This window comes from Macrotis lagotis, chromosome 1 (assembly GCF_037893015.1).
Source record: "Macrotis lagotis isolate mMagLag1 chromosome 1, bilby.v1.9.chrom.fasta, whole genome shotgun sequence".
Taxonomy (NCBI): domain Eukaryota; kingdom Metazoa; phylum Chordata; class Mammalia; order Peramelemorphia; family Peramelidae; genus Macrotis; species Macrotis lagotis.
In genome coordinates, this window is record NC_133658.1 from 387,422,779 (window position 1) to 387,448,107 (window position 25,329).

Sequence of the window (25,329 nt, forward strand, 5' to 3'; positions counted from 1 at the left end):
ATTTTCTATTAATTTATTATCTGAAAGATATTGAAATAAATTATGGGGTAGAAAAGAAATACGTTCCTTTTCCATGTGAAGAATAATGATTTGCTTTTAATAGAGAAGGGTCGTATTCCTTAAAAGTTTGTCCTTATAAACTGAAAAAAAAAACTGTACTTACAGGAATGGTTTCTTTCTACCCTAGAAGTTACTAATTATCCTAGGGAACTTAGATCTTTATTTCTAAATCTAGAATTATCAGGGACATAGATGACATAGTTACACATAAATGATAGTATAAATATTAATATCAAACTGAAACTTCCCCATTGTTCCACAAAAGATATTTTTTAATGAGCAGAAGAAGCAAGATATCTCTCTCCTTAAGAGGTAGCATCATATATCAAATAAAGTGCTAGAATTGAAATTAGAAAGACCTGAGTTCAAATCCAACCCTTGAGGCTTTCTAGCAAAGTTACCTTGAGCAGGTCCCTTAATCTCTAGAAATCTCTGTTCTTTCATTTGTAAAATGAGGAGGTTAGGCTGGATGGTTTCTAAGGCATCATTTGGGTCTAGGTCTATGATACTATACACATAATAAAATTCCAAAATATACTTTTAATCATCAGCAAAACCAGAATTTAGTAGAGTTATTTGAGAAAAGTTAGATATTAGACTTAGTTTGTTTGAAGTGCAAAGATCTCTCAAACATGATGCTTCAGAAGAAAATATTTGAATTCTTCTTCTACCTTTATCTTCTGTGGTTAGAAAAAGCTAGACTGTAACAGAATTATTTTGTTATCATTGTCAATAGTTTTCAAAGTAGCAATATGATAAATTGCCTCTTAATTCACATTGGCAGCATAGACTATTATAAGAAATGCTAGGGCAGGAATGAATCAAAATAGAAAGCTATTTCCATTTTGATCAAGCATGGGACATCTCGTTGCAATCAAAGAAGCAGGAACTAGTTATTTAAGAAATTTTTTCATACTTTTATGGATGAAAATAAGGAACCATGATGTTTCTGGCTTTACCACCTAGAAAATGGGGAGGAAGTAGGTTTGGGGATACTACTGACAACTGCAAATCTATATATGCCCCTCTGATTTCAGAACAAGAAGACAACCAGTAAATCATGTGTCATGTGCCAGATTCTGTGCACTGTGCATTAAGGAGACACAAGAAAAGGCAAAAGAGCTCACAATCTACTGGCTGCAATTAGCAAGCAAATGTCAAGGCTACTGGGTTTTTTAAAATCAAGTCATATCAATAAATTCTCATGAGAAAAATCAATTTTCAGAAAATGTAAAGTCACTAGGTAGAATTTATTGGTTTATTTCAAAAATCCTGAAGCTTATCAAATTAAATGACTTGTTTTTCTATTCTTTTACCTCAATTGTCACCTTCATCCAAGCAGTTTTACATCATAATCCTTCATTGACCTTGTGGTACACAACTGGAAAGATTACTGAAACTAGAGTCCTGAGATGAATGCAGATTCACTAGGGAATATGAAGCTTCTATGAAGACAAATTCTAGTGCAAATTCACCTAAAAAAAGGGACTTCTCTCAAATCACCATCCTCCTTCCCCATCATATTAGTATTGTTTTTCTTGCTTATAGATTTTATCACCTTTTAAATTGAAGGCAGGGAAAAAAATCATTCAAGGGAGACAAATGAATGCATTCCATGTGGTAAAGGACCGTGTAAAAAGTGATAAAAGAAAGATTTATCATCTAGAAGACTTTCCTGAATGAGGATTCAATTTGCATCTATCATCCATCATCTATCTCAGAATTGAAAGGAGACAGATTTTAGAGGAATGATAGTTAGAAATACAGTCATGTAACCCAAGACAAGAAAATATTAAACATAATAGTCAACTCTGTATTGCCAAACTGTGAATTAACTTGCTTTTTTATAATCCATATCTGATTTTAAATTTCAGATTGGGATATACCAATGATTTCCTAATATCTACTCTTGAGGGAATGAAAATTTAACATAAATATTCTCCTAAGTAAATCATAATTAAAATATCAAATTTCTTGAGAAAAATGAATAATTGATTGAAAAGTCATCATATCATGATTTATTTTATCTGAAGTCATTTAACTTTTTTTATGAATAATGGTTTATATAACAGCAGATCATCTGAATATTTAAAATATAAACCCACCTTTTAAGTTTTTTGTATCTTATATTTCTTTGTGGTTTTCCTTCTGGAAGAAATGTATATTATTATTTCTTTTCCTTTCCTTTCTTTTTTCATTTAAAACTTAAGAAGAATACTCTTCTTTGAAGATAGGAGCTTTTTTGGTTTTTATCTTTTGTTTTTATGCATATTATCAAGCATAGTCCCTTATATTAGAAGGTGTTAATAAATGTTTCTTTAATTGAACTGAATTCCCTACAAAAGCATGTCATAGGAATTTAACATATTTGTTCTAATTTGGATTAGGGAAGCTAACTAATTTCTGTCAGGAAAGCAGGAAATTGAAGACTGCAGAAGGGAAGGGAAATGAAATCTCCAAAGTTAACAGAAGAACAAAATTGAAACCAGTAGCCAACTACTCTTGGCTCTAAATTTAATTTTTCAATGCAAAAGAATATCCCTTAATAATAAGAGTGCTCATCCCAGATACATATATATGTTTCAAGGATCATATGTGCAGATTGCAATAACTTTTACAACCTCTATTATACCTTTGAATATAGCCTAGTTAATTTTCCTGCAAAGTAACTATTAATAACCAAAGAAACTGACTATTTTCAAGAACACTCTAAGGTTTACAAAAAAAAATTTGCATGCCTTAACTCATTTAATCCTCATAACAATACTGTGGAGTAGATAGTAGATGTATTATCTCCATTTTATAACACACAAGGAAATTGAAGTTCAGTACTCAATCTCAAAGCTAGTAAGAGTAAGAGGTGGGATCCAAACCTAGTTTTTTTCCTGAAGAATACTATTGTTCTTTCCATTACACTCTCCTGCCTCAATTTGCCCCTCTGGGAATAATAGTCAACGACAACATTTCCCATCATTATTGATATCTATACACTTCAATAAAGACAATGTTGTTTGGTGGATATCACCAAAACAATTGCTTCACTTTAGTTAGGAAACTACTTTGCTTTTTCTTTCCAAATCCTTAGAGCATTAGGGATTGTTTTTTCTATTTTGATTTGTTTTTCTTTCAATATTGTATACAAGAGAAAAGTTGAAGTTTGATTATTTTTTTAAAAACCATAATATATTTTTAAGAAACTAACTTAGGTCACTAGGCTCAGCAAAACATTTCTCTTATATTTCACTTCTAGGACTTCCTTTGCACCATCTATTATCAGCAGACAGCTTTAGCTTGGCTCAAAAACAAAGTTAGTCCATAGTGTTCTGTGTTCAGAGTCTGCTTATGCTATAGATGATACATATTATCTAGGGAAAATCTTTTCTACCTCTTATCTAAATTATGCCTCACTTATCCAGAGAATGATGATGATGTTTAGCCTTTATTCTAGAAGAAGATTATGGCATCAGGGAGGTGATCATGACAAGCACGTAAATTGGATTTGAGTGAGGGGGGTGCTATGCAAAGTCACCAGTTTCACTTTTTTCTTTAGAGCTATCTTGTTCTAGGGGACAGATATGAATGGGGTTGACTGGAGATAGCCCTGGATGTGAGGCAATCAGGGTTCAATGATTTGCCTAAGATCACCCAGAGAGTAAGTATCAAGTGTTTGAGGTCAAATTCAGGTCCTCCTGCACCACTTAGCTGCCAATATATTAATATCAGGATTCCTCTGACCTCATGAGTTAGCTTTATTCATTACTGTGTACATTTCAAATAAATATTTATTTAGTCCTTTAATTTAACTTAGAATATTCACTGTAGGATTTTTTGGTATAATTAAAATTACTGCTCAGAATGGTTTTACCTAATCACAGTTATGTGAATATAATATGTCAATATGCCATTTTTCTCCACAGCTTTTGTAATATTTATCATTTTCCTTTTTTGTCAAACTTATAGATATGAGGTAGAATCTGAGAATTGCTTTAATTTTCATTGATCTAATTAGATCATCTTTTCACATATATGTCTATTGTATAATCTCAATAGCTTACTACAGATTGGTTTACCATGGTCCCGGAAGACAGATCCAAAAGCAATGATAAGAAATTTAGACCTGATTTGAGGAAAATGTCCTATTAGAATGATCCTAAAAGTGAATGGGCTGCCTCAAGAAACAATGGGTTCCCCTTCCTTTGATATCTTCAAACATAAATTGAAGGGTCACCTTTTTTTTAATATTTTTTGCAAGGCAATGGGGTTAAATGGCTTGCCCAAGGCCACACAGCTAGGTGATTATTAAGCGTCTGCAGCCAGATTTGAACTCAGGTACTCCTGACTCCAGGGCCAGTGTTCTATCTACTGAGCCACCTAGCCACCCCCTGAAGGGTCACTTTTAAAGCAGGAAAAGTGATGATTCCTTTTGAGTAGGAGTTAAACTTAAATAACCATTGAAATCCTTTCCAGTTCTTAAATTCTAGTATTCTTTGGAGAAACAGACTTCATCTGAATAAAAATTATTGTGAAATTCAGTTAATTCGTTATTGGATGTAAGTTGTAAATGTAGTAACAGAGAACAACTTTTGGCTTTGTTGCAATACTCTTCAAAAATTCTAATTGATCATTGAACAAGAATAAGAATATAAATAGGACTGCAGTCCTAAATTTACTGTGGGAAAAAGAAAAATTCCTTTTTTGAAATTTTTCCCATTTCAATCCATCTTGAATACTGCAGCCAAATTAATTTTCTTAAGACATTGCTTTCATCATCTAAGTATTTTGCTCAAGAATAACCCAAAGTGTGTATGCAAACATGGCCCTTCAGTGCCCCTAACATTTCCTAGCAATGAGCACTTACTTGTTCACTAACACTGTCCCCTCCACCCCCATCCATCTACCTAGTCAAAAGGAAAAAAAGCACAGTATATTCAAAGGCCCAATGGATCTTAAACTCTTAATTTATTTTAGAAGATAGGAAGTTTACCATTTCTCCCAAATCCATTCTTTGAAATTGAGTTTTGAAAGAAGGAATTCTAAGAGGCTGAGGTAGGGAAAAGGACATTCCAGGTTTAGGGCAAAGAGATCAAGACTGCCAATGCAAAAGCATAGATGTGGAATAATACTGTAAATGAAGAGGAATGAGTGGGGTAGAGGGGAAGGGAAGGAGGTAGGATAGAGCAAACAGGGAGGGAGGGAGGGAGGGAGGAAGGAGAAAAGAGAGAGGGAGAGATTGAAGGAAGGAGAAAGGGAAAGTAAGGAAGTGGGAGGGAGGGAGAGACTTATCTTTGATGCTAGAGATATTAGAAGACCCCTGGAGTTTACTGAATAGGTAATAACATGGTCAGTCCTACACTTAATTGTTCAGTTATATACTCTTTTTATTGACTCCAGTTGTTAGGCAAGTGCTGTCCTTTTCTCTCCTAATGAACCTCTTGAAAAACAGGGATTATGTCTATGTCTTGGCTTTTCTATTCCTAATGGTACTTAATGATATTTCATAATTTCTTATTGATTAATTAATGTATAGATGTCTCTCAACTGTCATATTTTCTTGTCAGTGATACATAATTCTTATTACACTGATGGAGATTTTGCATGTGTGAATAAGAGCACATTCTAAAAATGCTGCAATTTTCTCTCTGGATGTCCAATAGATCTGCATTCAATGTACATTACTTCTACTGACACTTATTGATGACAATAGATATCCTGCCCATGGAGCAATTGCAATCTCCGCAGTGCCTTTGAGAGGGACATAGTATTATTTATATAGTTTCTTGGTGCTTAACTGTGTAAAGGAATACTGAAGTCACAGAAGAAAAGCTTTGGATTTTTTTTCCAGTCAAGTGAGAGTTAAGTGTCAGAAATATTTAGCCAGAAACTTGGCTAAATCTGGATGAAACTTTTGCTGAAAAGCAACAAGCTTGAAAGATTATATCAACCCAGCACTATTAGTCACTCCCTCATTCCAGCTCTTCATATGAGTTCTTCCCTGGGGTGAGTGTGGAAAATAGCAAAACCCTCCTTTGTTAGACATTCATCAGGATTCACACAGGAAAATGGAGATGTGAAGAAATAAATTTGCCAAGGAACTTCCCTGACCCTTTGTTGTGGCATTGATTATGTCACCCCATGAGAGACTTAAGAATTTCCTATTCTCCCTTGATTCAATTTTTGTTCTGACATTGATGGTACAATGATGGTAACAAGGTGGTATTATTAACCCCCTTGCAAAAGCTAGCTTATTTATATTTTCTGCCTTCTTAAAAAGACCTTGCCCTCAGTACTGGTTACCCTTTTTTCTGTCATTGAAGTTGTTTATAAAGTGTGAATTATTTGCTCAATTCTGGATCCTTTTTCTTCATTGAAAGCACATTGATGATGATTAGATGATTAATTCATAATCAATTTACATACTGTCCTTTACTGTTACATTGTTGTTGTAGTTACTTTTGATTGTTGTCCTGATTGTGCTTAGTTTACTTTTCATCGGGTCACATAATATTTCTAATAATATCCTATTATTTTAATGTACCAAAATGTGTTTGACCATTCCCAAGTGTATGGATACCTACTTTGTTTTCCTTCCTTTGTTATCTCAAAAGAACATCCACTTTCAATATGCCTGAATGTGGTTAATCCTTCAGGTTTGCCTGGTTGGCATTAATGATGGGACAACAATACCCTCTTCCCAGCTAAGAATAGGTCTAACTAGGTATATTAACAGGAAAGTGGTTCATTCAGTAGCCTTTCCTCACCTTGCCATCTTTGTGTTAATATTCTAGTCTCACTCTGAATGAAAGTAATAATTCCCTGATCCAGCTTTCAGCATTCAATTTAGTCAGTTTGGGGTTTTTTCTATTGAAAATGTGCAATTTTTTAAAATAGTGTTTTCTATGTAATTACTCTGTTTTCAGTGAAGATTCAGACCAAAAAAAAATAGTACATTCCCAAAGAAAAGAGAGCCTTGAATCACCCAAAGCCAAGAATGTAATGATTAATTTAAGAAAGGATAGATTTGCATAAGCATTGGTGAAGATATTAAATGTACCATTAGCTATTTTATAACAATCAACTATTTTTTCAAGAAAATAAACTCTAGGTATTTGCCCCAATTCTAAATATGAGTTAAAAAAATTTTACTCATTATATTGTAATTGAAATGGACAGCATTCAAGGTAACAACATAGTCCATTCAATCCTAACTCTTAAATTTAGGGGAAAAGGGAGCAAAGGTTATTCTTTTTTTTTTAAGAAAGATTTTATTTATTTTGAGTTTGACAATTTTTCCCCTATTCTTGCTTCCCTCTCCCCACCCCCCACAGAAGGTAGTCTGTTAGTCTTCACATTGTTTCCATGGTAAACATTGATGTAAATTGAATTTTATGAAAGAGAAATCAAATCCTTAAGGAAAAAAATGAAGTATAAGAAATAGCAAAATTACATAATGAGAAAATGGTTTTTTTTCCCCAAAATTGAAGGTAATAGTCTTTGGTCTTTGTTCAAACTCCACATTTCTTTCACTGGATACAGATGGTATTCTCCATTGTAGATGGCCCAAAATTGCCCCTGATTGTTGCACTGATGGAATGAGAAAGTGCATCAAAGTTGATCATCATCCCTATGTTGCTGTTAGGATGTACAATGTGTTTTTGATTCTGCTCATCTCACTCAGCATCCATTCATGCAAATCCCTCCAGGCTTCCATGAATTCCCATCCCTCCTGGTTTCTAATAGAACAATAGTGTTCCCTCACATACATATACCACAGTTTGTTAAGCCATTCCCCAATTGAAGGACATTCACTTAATTTCTAATTCCTTGCCACCACAAACAGGGCTGCTATGAATATTTTTGTACAAGTGATATTTTTACCAGTTTTCATAATCTCTTCAGGGTATATACCCAGTAGTGGTATTGCTGGATCAAAGGGTATGCACATTTTTGTTGACCTCTGGGCATAATTACAAATTGCTCTCCAGAAAGGTTGGATGAGTTCACAACTCCACCAACAATGTATTGGTGTCTCAGATTTCCCACATCCATTCCAACATTGATCATTTTTCCTTTTTGGTAATATTGGCCGGTCTGAAAGGTGTGAGGTGGTACCTCAGAGATGCTTTAACTTGCATTTCTCTAATAAGTAGTGATTTGAAGCAATTTTTCATATAACTATGGATCGCTTTGATTTCCTCATCTGTAAATTGCCTTTGCATATCTGCAAGGGTTATTCTTGAAAATCCTCTTGCCAGCCAGCAATTGCTATAAATTCAAATATATCCTCAATTGACCTCAGGCTCTCCATAAAGAAGACCTTAAGAAAGGGGTTCTCCAAACCAACTTGCAAACTCTTTCATTTGAATTTATCAGTTCCTTGGTGAGGATCACAATTCCATTTGAATTACAAACAATGCCCAACTTTTAAGTTTAATAACAAGAGCCCCTAATCAAGAGTATGCTCATTTTGTTTATAATTGATTCCCAAGATCAGTTAGCTCTTTAAAAAGTCGTTCCAAGGAGATCTCTGACTTTTTAACAGTTTTTTCACTTTCAAATTCACAATATACTTCAAGTCAGTGGTCTCCTTCAAAAGCACTGAATATAACACACTGAATAATTTTGTGAGTATAAATTATCATTACCATGTTTCTTTCTAACTTTCCCCCCACTAACAGCCCACTTCCAAAACTACCAGCAGTAGCTAATGACCAACACTTAGTCCCTCTTCTATTTGTGAGTTTGGGAGCTAGTGTAGGTATGTCGATCTGCCCAGTTTCTGAAGCATTATCCTCTCAATACCCCCAACTTGTATAACAATCCTTGAAAGTACCACCTCACACCTCTCAGACTGGTCAATATGACCAAAACCAAGTTGGAAGTAGATAATCTCAAAGAATCTGAAAAACCCAGTAGTAACTTTAAATGAAGTCTTTTTCCTTTATCCTCCAAATGATGAAAATAGAAGTTCCCTCTACATAATTTTCCAAAACAATGTGTCTAGTTGACTCTTTGACGACATCACTTTTCCCCATAACATAATAATTGGTGTCCATTTTTGATCTCCTTGAGAGGAAGGTCTACATCCTATCATTTTGCATCCCCAACAATGACAATGTTTGCCCACTGATGGCATTTAATTATTGGTTGAAGTGGATTTAAACAATGGAGGATGGACAGCTAGGTGGTGCAGTAAAGTACTGGTCCTCCTGAACCTGAGTTCAAATCCAGTCTCAGACACTTAATAATTACCTAACTATGTGTCCTTGGGCAAGTTATCTAACCCCACTGCCTTGCAATAAATAAATAAAAATTTAAAAATAAAGCAAAAGAGGAGATGAATGAATGCTCTATCATTAATAATGAGAGAAAGGCAAGTCAAAACAACTCATGAAATTAACTTCACACATAGCAATTGACAATGATGATAAAAGATGAGAATAGTCAATAATGGAAGAGTTATAAAAACTCATACATTATCAGTAAATCTATGAGTTAGTCCTACCATCCTGGAAATTATTTACCATTTATTTACCATTTACCAATGCTCAGAGCCTTTGATCCTAAAATTGCACATTTGTATGCAAACAGGTCTATAACAAAATTAAAATTCCCACATATAACAAAAATGTTTATAGTATACATTTTGTGTAGCAAAAGCAATAAAACAAATAAATCAGGAGAAAATAGATAAAAATTACTGATTTTTCTGAAGAAGCCTAATTGAGCAACAAAATATATTTCAATCCATATTATATTTTTTGAATACAGGAATTTGTTGTTAAAATACCCTTCCTATTGGTCTTTCTTAAGATATGAAAATAACAGGAATCATTTCGATACAATAATTTTTCAAGTTATTTATCCCAGTCTCTAATATTGATACTAAGATATGTTCTTCATATCTAGGTTTTCTTCTATCTCTAAACAAATGGAATCTAGAGAGCAAGGGCTTTTGAATACTGTCTTACTGTAAAGTCTTATGTTTTCCAGCTGTAAAAGACATAGTTGATCAGAGCCATTAATATTGATGCTACTTGATTTCTAACATGAGTCTAGGAAAACCTTGATTGAAGCAATGTCCATACTAGTGCTATATTTCTCCTCCTTCAAATTTGTTTGCTATCTTGGTGCAGATTGATTTGTTTTTCAGTATTAAACCATATGGAAAAAGCTGAAGATTTCCTATAGCATAAATTTTGATGAGAAAGGAAAGGATAGACTTGCCTCTACACAATATAGGATAAAGTATCTTTTTAAAAAATGTTTTGGTTACATAACAAGTTAATATTGCAAACTACTGGACATTTCCAATGATATAACTTAGAAAAATGACATCTCTTTTCCTTCATTCTCAAATAATAGGCTTTTATAAAAATAATTAAAGCAAGTACTATATGACTTAAATTTTATGTATAGTTACTATGTTTGTACATTTACATTTTTATCCTTACTGTTCAAAGGCTTGTAGTAGCTTCTTTAAAGCATCCCTATAACTAATTAAATATGTATTCCAATTGGAGTTTTCTTTATGCATACACTTTAACGAGGGGGATGTTTCTAACAGTGATAACATAAAATTACTCAAAACTATGTAATGATTCATTATTTGATCCCCATGAGTGAAATATGAGGTGTATTTAAATTGCAATAGGTTAATGAGGAAATGCAGCATGTCCTCACTGAAAAACTTTTTTTAAGAAATCATATTACCTTCACTTTTACCTTTATTATTAAAGCTCATCTATTTGCCAACCTATTAAAATCCAGGGCACTTCCCTTAGAATTTTAAAAGATTATTCACTTTTAGAGGATGCTAAACTCATGGGTGCTGTAGAATATATTTATAGGAGAATAGCAATACAGAGCATGAGCTAAACTAATCTTCACTGTCAAATAGCCTTCTGAACTTGACCACCCTTGTACCTTTATGAATTGCTGAACTCTCATCTTCTGGAACTGATGATGGAGCAGGTGTTTTCCTGCCTTCCACAGTTAGGTGATCCAATATTAATAGAAAATGGAGAGAGAAAACTTGAATAAGTAAGTTTTCATGAAGTGTCAGTCATTGCCCAATGGTCTTCCATTACCCTTGACATCAGAATAATATTTGGTTTCTAGTCACTTTGTAGAACTTTGTAAAACTCTTTACCTTTCATTTCAAGTCACCTTAGAATTAATATAAATGTATATGCATTCTGAAGGTAACACAGACAAATAGTTTTTATAAGAGATAGAATAGGTCTTCAAGTCTCTGAACTTAATTTTTACTCACCTTCTAAATTTTTCAAGAATACTGAATATTATATATAATATATATATACAGAAGTACCTTTAGATTATTTTTCTTGGAATTTATTATTAGTATTTTATATGAAAGTTATGACTTCATGACCCTAAACATCTAGATAAAATGAAAAAATTATTATAAAAATACAGATGTTTTTTTCTCCATGCTATTATATATTTTTACAAGCATTTCCACTCATTAATTAGGAATTTTTTTAATTTTCGTAATATATATTCATTAATATATAACAATTTCAGAAATAAGTATCCCAGTTTAGTTTTCATCTCAGTTCTACCTCACTTTTTATGAACCTTACATAAATTGAAGTTCAGTTTCTCCCTCAGTAAAACTTTTCCACTCCAGTTCTAAGATCTTTTGATTCTGTAATTATATACATTCAAAGCATATATGGTATATGTTTATACATACATGTACATATATGTTTGTATATGTTTATCATAAGTATGTATATTTAGTGTGATCTATGCATACAAATACATTTATGTATGCACGTATATACATGTTTATATATATATATAATTTATGAATACATGAATTTCTCAAGTTATTTATATCAATAGAAAGTCAAATCTCTTTAGTTGATATTGATACTGATTCTTCAGATATTTAATGTTTACTGATATCTCTACTTGGCAATTGAGAGTCTTGTTGGGATTTTGTGTTTGGTATATATACAGGATTCTAAATCTTGTTCCCTGCTCAGGGTCAATGGTGGGAAGTCACTGGACAATTAATAAATGAGAATGTTGACTTTGTTCTTACAGATCAAAGATAGTGAACAAGGAAGAGGTGACAGATTCTTTGGATGCAACCAATCCCACATCAACGTTTTCAACCCACCCCCACCTCACCCCATTTCCATTGAAACATGTTTTTTTTCAGTTAATCATCAAGATATGGTGATTTTCCTGATCTCACTCATCCAACAAGTCTGAAAGACATTCATTATTAAGGGCTGGGACCTTTTATGCATACAGATTAAAAAATTGAATCAATGAAATAGTAACCCATTAGATTGCCTGATGGGAGGAGCAAACTGGGTCAGGAAATCATTGAGTCTCTTTTTAAAGTTTTTTTTTTTACTTTTATATTCATTAGATCTTCTAATTTAAATGAATAAATCTTGTTTTTAAATGAATAAAAATGTTGAATCAAATGTACATCTTGACTTTTGTAGAACAACTTAATAGATATTAATAAAAGTTACAAAATCATAATTCCATGTATGTTTACCACAAATCTTATTTGAATCTGCTATTCCTAATTGTCTTTGCCTTATTATCTCAAACTGTTATTTTAACATTTGACACAAATAGTGTTGTATAGAGGAATAAGAAGTATATTTATTCTCAGAAGAAAAGACATTTATCTTTTTCAAACACTTGTAAACTGAATGACCTTAGGCAAGTAGATTCAACTTTTTAAACTTCAGTTTCAGTTTCTTCATCTATGAAATAAGGATGATATACTTATGATACCTATCTAATTTTTCATGGGAACTTTCATAATTTGGGTGATTCTCTTTTTTTTTTCTCTTTCTCTTTCTTTTTTTTTAGGGTTTGTTTTGCATAGCAATGGGGTTAAGTGTCTTGCCCAAGGCCACATAATTAGGTAATAATTATTACTTAATACTTAATAATTATTACGTATCTGAGGCCAGATTTGCAGTCAGGTACTCCTGACTCCAGGACTGGTGCTCTTTCCACTGCACCACCTAGCCGCCCCCAATTTGGGTGATTCTTTAACAATATTTTCACATTTTATGACTTGCTAGGACCAATATCAACAAAGAATGAGTGGATAGATAAATAAAACTGGTGACCAATTTTGTAACAATAACCCTTGTGTTACTTAACTAAGGCAATTAAACAGCATACTGGAAAGACCATTGGACCTAGAAGTTCAATCCTTTTTCAGTCATAGCCAATTATTTTTTTTAATTTTTTTGTTTATTTAAGGCAATGGGTTTGAGTGACTTGCCCAAGGTCACACAGCTAGGCAAGGTCACACAAAGGTTGAATTTGAACTCAGGTCCTCCTGACTCCAGGGCCAGTGCTCTATGCACTGTGCCACCTAGCTGCCCCTATGGCAAATACTTTATGTCCCCATTTGGATTTTTTTAGGGGGAGGAGGCGGAAATACTGTAGTACTTTGCCATTTTCTTCTCCAGCTCAATTTACAGATGAGGAAGCTAAGGCAAACACAGTTAAATGATTTTTCCTGGGTCACATAAGTAGTAAGTTTCTGAGGCCAGATTTGAATTCAGGAAGAGGAGTCTTCTAGGTCCATCAACATATCCATCATGTCACCTAACTGCCTAGAATCAGAAAGTCCAAATTTCAAATGTGGCCTCAGATACTAGTAACTGTGTGATCCTGAACAATTCAAAAAAATTTCTATCTCAATCTCCTCAACTGTCCAGTTAGAATAAGAATAGCATCTACCTCAAAGAGTTGTTGTGAAGATCAAATGAAATAATATTAGTAAAACAATTAATGACTCTTAGAAGGCAATTAAAAATTCTTCCCCCTCCTTCTGTGCTTAGAACTATACTAGTTCTTGGACCTCAGGTATATAAAGCCCTTCTTCTCATTGGCAATATCTATCAGATTTTGTATACTACTGACATGATATTTGAGTTATGTCACAATGAGACTTTAGTGTAAAGTTTTAATTGAGGTACTATGAAGTGAAGAACTTTGTCAACTATGTTATTAGGCCTGGTTCTTTGGATTTTAAGATAGGGATACCTATCATTCTTAGAAGTAAGACACTTACTTTGGAATCAATTAAGCTCCCAGGAATGTTGGTTTAGAGATGGTATATACATATATGTATATATATATATATATATACATATATATATATATATATATATACATATATGTATAACACATTCCAATCCCATTAGTAGATATAAACAAGTGAGACTCAGAGAAAGAGAGTTGCTCAAGGTCACCCAGGGACAAAGTGGAAGAGCTTGGATCCGAACCTCAGGTCTTCAGACTCCAAATTTAGAATTCTTTCCATGGAACCATTCTATCTCCCTAGAAAATAAAAGAGTCAGAAGTTAGACATCCTGGGTTCTCTTCCTACCAGATACCAACTTAGTGACACTAATCAAGTCTCGTAGAACCTTTCTTTTCCTGTATTCTTCCTACTTAACAGAGTTGTGAGACAGTTGATGTGAAAGAATTTAATTCACTACCAGGTCTCTATGTCCTTCTATCTCTCAAGTTTTACATTTACATTTGGAAGCTTCCGAATGCTTCCAGTCATTTTTCTAAGATTTAACATTTTGGGGTCTTGTGAAGTCTATAAAATCCTTCTCAAAATAATATTTTTTCATTGCATAAAATCAAATGAATAGGCTCACAAAGGAAACCAACTCCAATGAAATAACATTATCAATATTCTTGAAAATCATGGAGCTCAAAGGAATAACCTCTGTAAGGATATAAGTTTGAGAACATTGCTAATGAACATTAGTATAAAGCTCCTCACTGAAAATTCCCTGTACTAAACAAAAATGAGAAATACAGTCAAACAAAAGATTTTTTATCTTTCATTTGATAATGGAACACCTTCCAGAAGTACTATCATATAAACATTTACTCTACAAACTGAAACAAAGCCAAATGTGTTTAGCTTTTATTTTGCAAGGGAGTGGGGTAAAGTGACTCACCCAAGGTCACACTGCGCGGTAATTATTAAGGGTCTGAGGCCAGATAAGAACTCAGGTCCTCCTCCCTTGAGGGCTGGTCCTCTATCCACTGCACCACCTAACTCTCCCTCTGTTTAGTTTCCTAATTTCAAAACTTTTCACTGCAATATACTTCTGTAGGCACTTGAAAGCTGATGGCCAGATGTTATAATACTCTATGGTAAAAGGACCCTAGATTTCATGATTAGTATTTAGTACTATGTCTCTGCACTTATCCAATAATAGCAATTTGGCTGTTTTTTCCCCATTCTTGTCCTGGTGTTTCACTAAAATACATTATGTACTAAGACTTTATTCTTTCTTATTCTTTTTAACAGATGGCTATACGACTGATGACATTGAATTTTACTGGCGTGGAGATGATAATGCAGTGACAGGAGTGACAAAGATAGAATTGCCACAGTTCTCTATTGTTGATTACAAACTGATTACCAAGAAGGTTGTTTTCTCCACAGGTTGGTACTAGGGAGGAGGGCAAAGGGGAAAAGATATCAACCTGCCAAAAGGGATAGAGAGGGGAGATGGATAGTTGTAACTTTCTGGTGTTATCAGAAGAGAAAGTATATAAAATGAATGATCTCTACTGATAAAGGAATCTTTACATATAATTTAAAACTAGAATTCCAGTCCCCTCTGTGAAAGTTACATACTATGAATTTCATCTTTTTTTTCAGTCAAGTAGAACAAATAGTAGTAAAATTCTCAAAAAACAATTAAGATGATCTTCTGGGACAAGAAGTAGAGGTGGGAGAAGTAGAAAAGTTTCCACTAACCTAAGCATTTTGACCTACCACTGCTTTGAGTATAAGGACTTAGATTTAACTTTGGGAGAAGTACTTTAGAACTATTTGAAGCATTGTAAATCAAGTGATTCAAACACTGGTTTTGGTCATCCCTGTCCTTGGTGATAATTCTTTGCTGACTTGGTGAGAATTGTTAAATTGTCTACCATGTCTTATAGTAAATCAAACCAAGAAAGGCAGGTTAGTAAAAGCCAAAAACCAAAACCAAGACCATTATGGTAGGGTTTGGTTTGGTTTGTTTTGTTTTGTTTTGTTTTGTTTAAATTGTGTGTGTGTATTTGTGGGAATGTGCATGTGTGCTTGTATTTTAAGAGTACTCCAGTACTGCTTTAAATAACTCCTTTTAAGATTTATTCTATCAGTCAAGAAGCTTTGTTAGACCATCTTTTGTGCAAAGGAGAAAAGAGAGTAAACAACATTAGTATCTTTTATGGCTAAGCTCAGTTTTTGAATTGCAATTTTATGTTTTCATTGAAAAATCCAAGAAGGAAAAAGAAAAAATGAAACTTAAATTGTTCATTCAGGACAAATATTCAGTCCAGAGAAATATCTATATGTGTGGGTCTGATCCAAATCCAGGGAAATCTAATAGAAATGAGATTTTCTATAAGCAGTTAATTCGATGCTGTTTATAGAAATTATTCTCCTTCTGGTAAATGCCCTTTTTCTTTTTTCCCCCCAACGAGTTATTTGAAAGCAGATTGGAATTGGTGGACAAAATCAAAATGGCAACCATACTGGAGAAAAGAATGAGGAAAATAGATTTCTTCTCTCCCTATTCCCCCCTCCCTGGTTTCTGAATCCTTATTCCTACATTTCCTCTTTCTACTTTAGTTCTCTCTGTTAGACCTAAGGAAATAAAATAAAACTTTCTCTTAGAATGTGCAGATCAAAGCCACATTGTACAAGGGCTTAAAGTTCCATGTCAGAAAGTGTTTATTTTATAGTAAGTTGGGTATGTGCAAGGGTTTTTATATAGAGAAGTATATGATTGGAGGCACAAATTAAGAAAATTACTTAATACTAGTAGGCAAAAGATTGGAGGCAATTAAGAAGCTATTCCAATACCAATAATGGGATGAAATGAAAACCAGAGTAAGGTGGTGAAAAAACTGAGAAATAATACAGTGGTAGATCAATACATTTTACAATGTATTAAACATCTGGGGAAGGGGAGAAGAAAATGTTAAATGTCATTTAAAGAGTAGTAAACTTAATGACTGGGATGAGCCAGTTATGTAATGAGTAGAGAGATCACTGAGTATGGAGTCAGGAAGACCTGCATTAAATCCATTCTCTTCACTCACTGTGAGATGGGCAAGTCACTTAATTTCTGCCTTAGTTTCCTCAATTGTACAATGGGGGATGTTGTGAGGATCAAATGAGATATTTGTAAATAACTTAACTAAATAACCTGATATATAGCAGGCACTTAATAAATGCTTATTCCTTTCTCCTTCCCTTCCAATCTTCAAAAGTCAAAGTAAATCAGAGTAACAAGTTTGGGGAAATATATTGATCTTGTCATATTATGTAATCTGTAAATGGAGATATTCACCAAATGCCTGTAGACAGTGATGGAGGACTACTACATCACTGAAGAAAGATTGTAGGACAGTAAGAAGAGATAAATATAGAGATGGGTACTATTTATAGAGCTAATAATTGAATAGGAATACATGAAATCAATAAGAGAGAGCTAATATAAAAAGAAAAGAGGGTTCAGGATAGAATATTAGAAGAAACATTCATGTTCAAGTAATCAGAATGGGAAGAGAACCTAGAAAAAGAGTAAAAAAAAGGAATAGAGTAAAATTGAAAAATAAATTGTTAGGAAGTTGAGGAAACAGAGATTGTCTAGGATAAAGAAGTCAGTAATGTTAAGACTTCAGAGAGAACAAAGAGATTCAGTAACAACAATAAATAATTAAATTCCTTTCAACTTAAGTCATTACTGACTTTGGAGAGTGATATTTCCAAAGAATTGTGGGAACAAATTCAGATTGCAAGGTATAAAAGACTATTGGTTTCCCAATATCCCTAGAAGACAGATGTGATTATTATGATTATTTTATGGCTAAATAAACAGAGGTTCCTAGAGGAACCTAGAGGTTAAATAACTGCAGATAGGTGGCCTGATGAATGAAACACAGGACCTGGAGTCAGAAAGACCTGAGCTCAAATTCAAACTCTGATATATTAACTAGCTGTGTGACCCTGGGCAGGTCATTTAATCTATTTGCCTCAGTTTCCTTCTCTGCAAAACAGGGTGATAATAAAATCTATCTCCCAGGATTTTGGTGAGGAGTAAATGGTATAATACTTATAATGTGGTTAACACAATGTCTAGTACACAGTAAGCACAATATAAATGTCAACTATTACTTCCCCAAGGTCACCAGTGAGGAGTCAGAATTCAAACCTAAATATCCCTAATTTCAAGTTCACTATGCCTAAACCACTTTTTCTTCATTTTAAAAACTGTATACTCAGTTCTGCTATGCACAGAAGCATTTCTTGCCCAAGGGCAATAAGTGGGCCTATAACTACGTGTGGAGAAGAGATGTACAAGGAGATAAGAATATTTTAATGATAGCAGGCACTTCAAAGATATCAGATGATAGTGATGGTTCCTAAACTTTCTCTTTCAGGTTCTTACCCCAGGCTGTCCCTCAGTTTCAAGCTTAAGAGAAACATCGGATACTTCATCTTGCAGACCTACATGCCCTCCATTCTGATTACTATTCTTTCATGGGTTTCCTTCTGGATTAACTATGATGCCTCAGCAGCACGAGTTGCTTTAGGTAGGCTGTTTTCATGTAGCCTGGTGAATTTGCTTTGCCTTGAACTTGTGATGCATGATGAGGCCAGATTTGGATATGCTAAAAAGATTTGACTGTTAGGCCTTGGGCATTCTGATTCAGCATTAAATCAATTAAGCACAAATTAAGACTCTTTCATGTCAGAATTAGTTAAGCGTATGGTTGTTGGTAATGAAATTAGTACCATCATCATGATGTTATTATTGAAGCATATTTCATTTAATATTATTCACATGACTAGTTCATGGTACCTATTTAACATATATCATAATTCAAGTTATTTATTTCAAGTCAACTTAATTTATGGGTGAAAAACAGAGATATAAGGGTTATATTTATTAATACAACAAGACACAAAAAAATCAAATTCTATGTCTATGATATTTTGTTTAAAGTATAGATGGCAAAATATGTATACCTTTAAAGTAAAGTTGTCCTAAGCTTACTCTATTCTTGATAAAGTTCAAATTATTCTATCGGAGGGAGCGGGGACGAGGGGTAAAAGACAATAATGAAAATTATGCTTCCTGAAGATTTTGGTAATAGCAAATTTATTGTTACTGTAATAATATCAAGATCACATAAAATAATTACCATTATACTGAAAGTAAAATGACATCAGAAAAATCTTAAAAAGATTCTACTATACTCCTCAAAGAACATCATTTACTACATTAAGAGCTCCTGAGCTCAAAGAAAAAGGAAATGTTAATTTTCTTCAAACCTCCTTGAAGGTAATCAGACATGCAAACAGAATATTATTGGTATGATTGTCAGGGACAGAACATGAGGATGGAAAAATCATTAGTGTATTAGCATGTCTTATGGTAAATTATTCCCAAATATGGTGATTCAGTTCAACTGATACTTAAATTTCTAATCTGTAGCCAGAGAAATGCCATAAGAGAGATACAGTGAAGGATCATATATTGCCCCTGTCCTCATGGTGCTTACTTTCTAGAAAGAATAAAAATAAAGTGTTCAAACATATTTAATGGAACTTTCTTATCCTTTCAGGAATTACCACTGTACTTACAATGACAACCATAAATACTCATCTTCGAGAAACTCTCCCCAAAATTCCTTATGTGAAGGCCATTGACATGTATCTAATGGGGTGCTTTGTTTTTGTGTTCATGGCTCTGCTGGAGTATGCTCTGGTCAACTACATCTTCTTTGGTAGGGGACCCCAGCGTCAAAAGAAAGCAGCTGAAAAAGCTGCCAATGCCAACAATGAGAAATTGCGCATGGATGTCAACAAGGTAAATGAGTGCATAATCTTACTTCTTAAAATAACAGACCCTTCAGAGAGAGAATGAAATAAGAAACAAGAAAACTAATTTCACTTCCAAATGAGGAAACTAGGGACCAGATAGATTAAGTGCCTATGATCACATGGAAATTGAGTGACAGAGGAAAACCAGATCCTCTAAAATCTACCATATTATACTTTACACTAATTAGAGCTACCACTTTGCTTAGTGACAAAGGTTATTTTTAAGAATGATTTTGCAAGCACTTAGGAAGTCTATTAATTTAATAAGGTATTAAACATTGCTGTCAACTACCTGCTTTCTTTCACCAAGAGCTGGGCTCACTAAGCTTCTGATTGACTTCCTTACCAAATATAATTTTCATAATTTGATATATTTCAATCTCAAAGATTTCAACCAAGACAGCCTACACCAGATCTTCAATATACTTCCCAAATAATATTAACAGACAAGTGCAGAATTTTGTTAGCCTATTCAGAGTTTTATGGCAATGATCCTATGATATCAATATCATTTCTTGATCCCAAATATTCATTTTTAATTGTCTGCCATAACATTTTACATCCAGAATCTACTGAACATTAAAATTCATGCTTCAAATTTTAGATGTTATTTAAATACAATCAAGCAAGGCATCATGGCCTAAAATATCATAATCAATCTTCTCTTTAAAAGGTCTTTTTGAATTTAAAAAATACTAGAACTGGAAGGACCCTTTCCTTAAAAGTGAGTGAAAGCAACTCATTTGTTTTTCATATGAGGGGACTGGGCTCACAGAGTTTAATTACCAGTCCATGTTCACATAACAGACTCCCATTTCCATGTTGAGTCCATAATACTGCACTACCTCTGTTTGAAGTTTTTAAAGAACATTTGGACATCCCAAAGTAGTTTGCAATTAGAAATGGGCCTTTGTTGTCCTTGGATCAAAATTTGTTGCTGAAAGGATTCTAATCATTATGATATTACCTATCCTCTAGGGAATATTTTAGGAGATATCATTCTATACCCTTCTGCTGCCCACAGACATGTCACTGTAATGGTCAGGTTGCGGTTCCACAAAGTTAATAACTAAAAATTATCTCCTAAAATATTTTAACTAAAATAATATATTTAAGGTTAAAATATGACAAAATTTCAAATTTCTTTTTCTAATTTACCTGGGTATAGACATAGTCTTAGTTGAGAGAGAAAAAAAGCATTTCATAGGAGAAATTTTTAAAATGAGTAAAAGTCAACTAAGGTAACAACATGATCCTCAGTCACTCCTAGTCCATTACATTTTTCATAACTATTTGCATTTAGTTAAGTAATTTTAGTCTTAAAATAAATAATAGTTTTATAACTGTTGAATTAAAAGAAAGAATCAAGAGAGTTCCAGAACTGTCAATCAAGCACTGGGGTACAGAAACATTTATGGGGGATATATGCAACAAGAGAGATTCATCTCTATTTTTCCATCAGGGCTGGTTCTCAATGACATTATATATATATATATATATATATATATATATATATATATACATATATATATATATACATACATATATATATATATATATATATATATATATATATATATATATATTCTATTCTTTAAACTTCCCAGAGTTAGAAATATGTCTCCACATCCAGTATTAAATTGCTCTTCATGACACAATGAATATTTTGGCAGATTCTGTCCTCATTTAAAATATTCTACAGCCTTCTGGAGCAATGTGTTTGTGTATTTCAGATGCCATAGCAAACAAAATATGTATTCATTTATACTACATAGATGATTTGATTGGTAGTTTCACCATAGTAGTTAGTCTAAAAAATTAAAATGAAACATATCTCAATATGTGTTTGCTATGGAACCTATAGAAAAAAATTATTTCAAAGTTCACCAATTATTTCTGAAGTCAGATCACCATCATGATTAACCAAAAGGTGATGGTAAACAGTGTACAGACATTCTAAGAATCTCTGGTTGCTGTTTTAATCTCATTCAGGAAGGAAATCAGAGGAAGTTTCCTATCATTCTTCATACAAGATTTAGTTTTTGTTACTATTAATATTATCACTATCATGAATAATATGGCTCTATTTCTTGTTAAGAAATTTCCTTCCTGAGAACAGACAAAATATAAGCTGTTATTTTCCATGTTTGTTAGTTTCCAACAGTCCTCTAAGTAGGGGCTTCTTAGGGGTCCATGGGTCCCCAGGAAGTCCATGACTAACTTCCAGAGGGAAAATCATTTATATCCTTATTGTCTCTAATAACTAATGGAAATTTAGCATTTCCTTTAATAATTAAAAACATTTTAAGAAGGATCCCATAGTAATTTTCACCAAACTGCAAGAGAGACCCATGATAAATATATGACAAAGGTTTAAAACCTCTGATCCAAAAGTACATGACTTTGGGTGGAGAGAGAGAAATAATCTACCAATGTTATTTGAGTTCAAACTATACAATATTAGAATTGGATTGAATCTAAGAACACAGAATGTTAGAACTAGAAGAGAATTTAAAGGTCATCTAATCTAACCCTTGATTTTACAGAGAAGGAAACTGATATTTTAAAAAGATGAAATTACTTACTTAAAGGCACATAGCTCTGAATTGCAGAATGGTGTGGGGGGGATAAGGATTAGAAACTGAACTTCCAGAAAGGAAAATAATTACAAAGAAATTCTCAAATCATTTTTATTCAATTGATCATGCATGAAAATTCCTTTCTGATTCTAAAAAGTGATAACCCTTAGTCAAAGTAAGTCACTTAAATCAATTAAAGTTATATTGCTATTTGGGATGAAAAATATCTAAATTTTCATCAATCCCATCCCCTTCAATTACTTTATGGAATGTTATTTGGAGTGTCCTACTTCATTAAATGGAATGTTTAGCAAATGACATTTCTACATAGAACTCTGTTGATTCTTCCAATTAATATAACATTTTCTTATTGTGATGACTTTAAATTACTCCTCCCTTTTCCCCCTAACTATATTTCTTCTACCCTTATCTTTTTATCTTTCAATTAATTTTAGCTGTTCATATTTTCTTATACCTCCTCAATTTCTTTTTTGTACATATACCTACCTTTGTGTGTCCTCCTTCTTTCCATATGTAATTCATTACATATGACTACCCTTTTACTGTCCTGCTCATGCCTTTCTGAAAAGCCCCAATATATTTACTATACTACTAGTATCTAATACTACAATACAAAATGATGACTTTAGTTTTTCAATTAAAGATGCACTGAGTTCACTCACATAAGCTCCTTTTCACTTTGCTCTTTTGTGTTATGTGACATGCAACCCAGAATGATGGCAACTTGGGGCCCTGTCTTTATGTTGTGAGTTCATGTCTTGTCTTTACTAGTACACTAGACATTTTAGTAGCTTAAAGGCACTAAGCATTGCTGATTGTACAATGAGATAAAGAAAATGTATTAGGGAGAAACTAAGTAAAAATTCCATTCTGGTATTTTTTGGTCTTTTAGTGTAGCTTTGAAAGACCATTTGCATATATTTATATCCAAACTAACTTTGACCACCGATCCAATCTAGTGGTATCAGTGAACTTAATTAGCACGTTCTCTACTTTGTCTTCCAGATTTTTTATAAAGATATTAAACAAAATGGGACCCAATATCGATCTCTCTGGGACCCTACTGGAAACCTCTCCCCAACTAGACGGACTACCAATTACGATTACTCTCTGTATACGGTTAGATAGCCAGTTTTTGATCCATTTATTTGTATTTTTGTTGGAGCTAATTTGTATTAGCTGTTCCCTTAAGATAATGTATGGTGCTTTAGTAAATGTCTCATTGGCATCCAGATATATACTATCTGCTTAGATTTTTATAATGATCAAGGGTAATAAAGAGACCCTATAGAGGGGCTATGAGGGGTTGTTCATAATATAGCCTTGTTACAGCCCGAGGCCTAGTTAACTAAATGGATCACATTGAGATTCTTTATCATTATTTTAAAAAAAGTTTGTATTTCAAAGATAAGACTCATGGACATGGTTCCATTTTCATGCTTTCTTTTGTTAGAGGTTAGGGGTGGGGGGGTTGACTTTTCTTTTATGGGTGTTCTCAGTTTCTAATGATAATGTGTCTTCTAGCCTGAAGTTATGTATTTATGTACAGGAAAAATGTTAAATTTGCATCAAGTCCTTGTCACTTCATTTTTATTTAGTCTTGACACAAATGTTACCATGGCAGATTCAGATCCATTGTAGTAACAGGTGAGATGAAACAAGTTGATTTTCTGACCTGTCAGATTTTCTGACTTCAATGGATTTCCCATAACCTGAAAAAGAGCCTGTTTTTTTGGCTAGAGGTTACAATATAGTTATGCAATATTCATATTGATCAATTTTAGATTATTCTTCATATAATCTAATTTTAACTCTCCTTACATAATTCTAATTTCTAATATTACTTCCCATACCATTTTTTTAAATAAAACTGGCTTTTGTTTACCTTTTTTCCTATAAGGACTTGATGCTTTTTCATTACTGTGTCCTAAATTTTCCATGTCTCTTTAAGTTTGTTCCATGTTAATATGTGACAAAATCACAAGATTCATGATACTTTGTTCACTGCCTTTGATGTTACAATTAGTACAAGTTCTGCTTTATGTGGGGATAATTTTAAAATGTCTCTTATGACATTGAAAGATGGGACTTCCAATGTATAAGTGTCATATTATGCAGTTTTTCAGCCTAGTTCATTAGAGACTTGAATTTGGAAAGATATTTCAAAGGACACGTTATGTGCTTTGGAGTCATTCATTTATTCAATAAGTATTCGTTAACCAGATCTTTTAGCTCAGGGATATCTAACTTGCAATGCTGCTGTTTTTAAACTGGAGCTACCTTTTATATTGACAAGTAAATTGAATCCTCAAGTATTCTTCTTTGAATAATTTAAATCTTACTCATCTAGAATGGAATGTGCATGAAAAAATGTTCAGCTATATGTTGAAAATAGTTGAGATGGATAAAAATATACAAAAGTAAAGGGTCAGATCCCTTTAAATGACTTTTCTACTTTTAAGTTGATAGTTAACTTTCACTTTGAAGTTCATCATCTTTCTCTGATCATGAGGACATTGTATATAAAAAGTTTTTCCCCCTAGGGCACTAACTGATATAGATTTGCTGGTTTATAAGTGTTAATGTACCTAAACATATTTGGTGATTTATATTTATTAATATCTTAATATTTTACTTTAATTTATTTTAAAAGTTTTTTAGACTTATTATCTAATTTGATAGAATGTGGTTTAGAACATAATAGAAAGAATGTTTGCCTAAGATCGAGGTTTAATG

The 25,329-nt window shown here is 33.1% G+C and overlaps 1 protein-coding gene across 3 annotated transcripts in view; it reads left to right on the top strand.

Annotated features, from left to right (window-relative positions):
• Nucleotides 1-25,329, top strand: part of GABRB2 (gamma-aminobutyric acid type A receptor subunit beta2) — a 184,029-nt gene that overhangs the window by 131,084 nt on the left and 27,616 nt on the right. Inside the window, exons 6-9 of one of the 3 annotated variants that reach the window (XM_074230044.1) lie at nucleotides 15,410-15,547; nucleotides 18,547-18,699; nucleotides 19,735-19,979; nucleotides 23,599-23,712. In XM_074230044.1, the coding sequence (XP_074086145.1) occupies nucleotides 15,410-15,547; nucleotides 18,547-18,699; nucleotides 19,735-19,979; nucleotides 23,599-23,712 (650 nt within the window). Of the gene's footprint in view, nucleotides 1-15,409; nucleotides 15,548-18,546; nucleotides 18,700-19,734; nucleotides 19,981-23,598; nucleotides 23,713-25,329 lie in introns of all 3 variants that reach the window. The other 2 variants (XM_074230053.1, XM_074230061.1) reach the window with 2 other exon arrangements.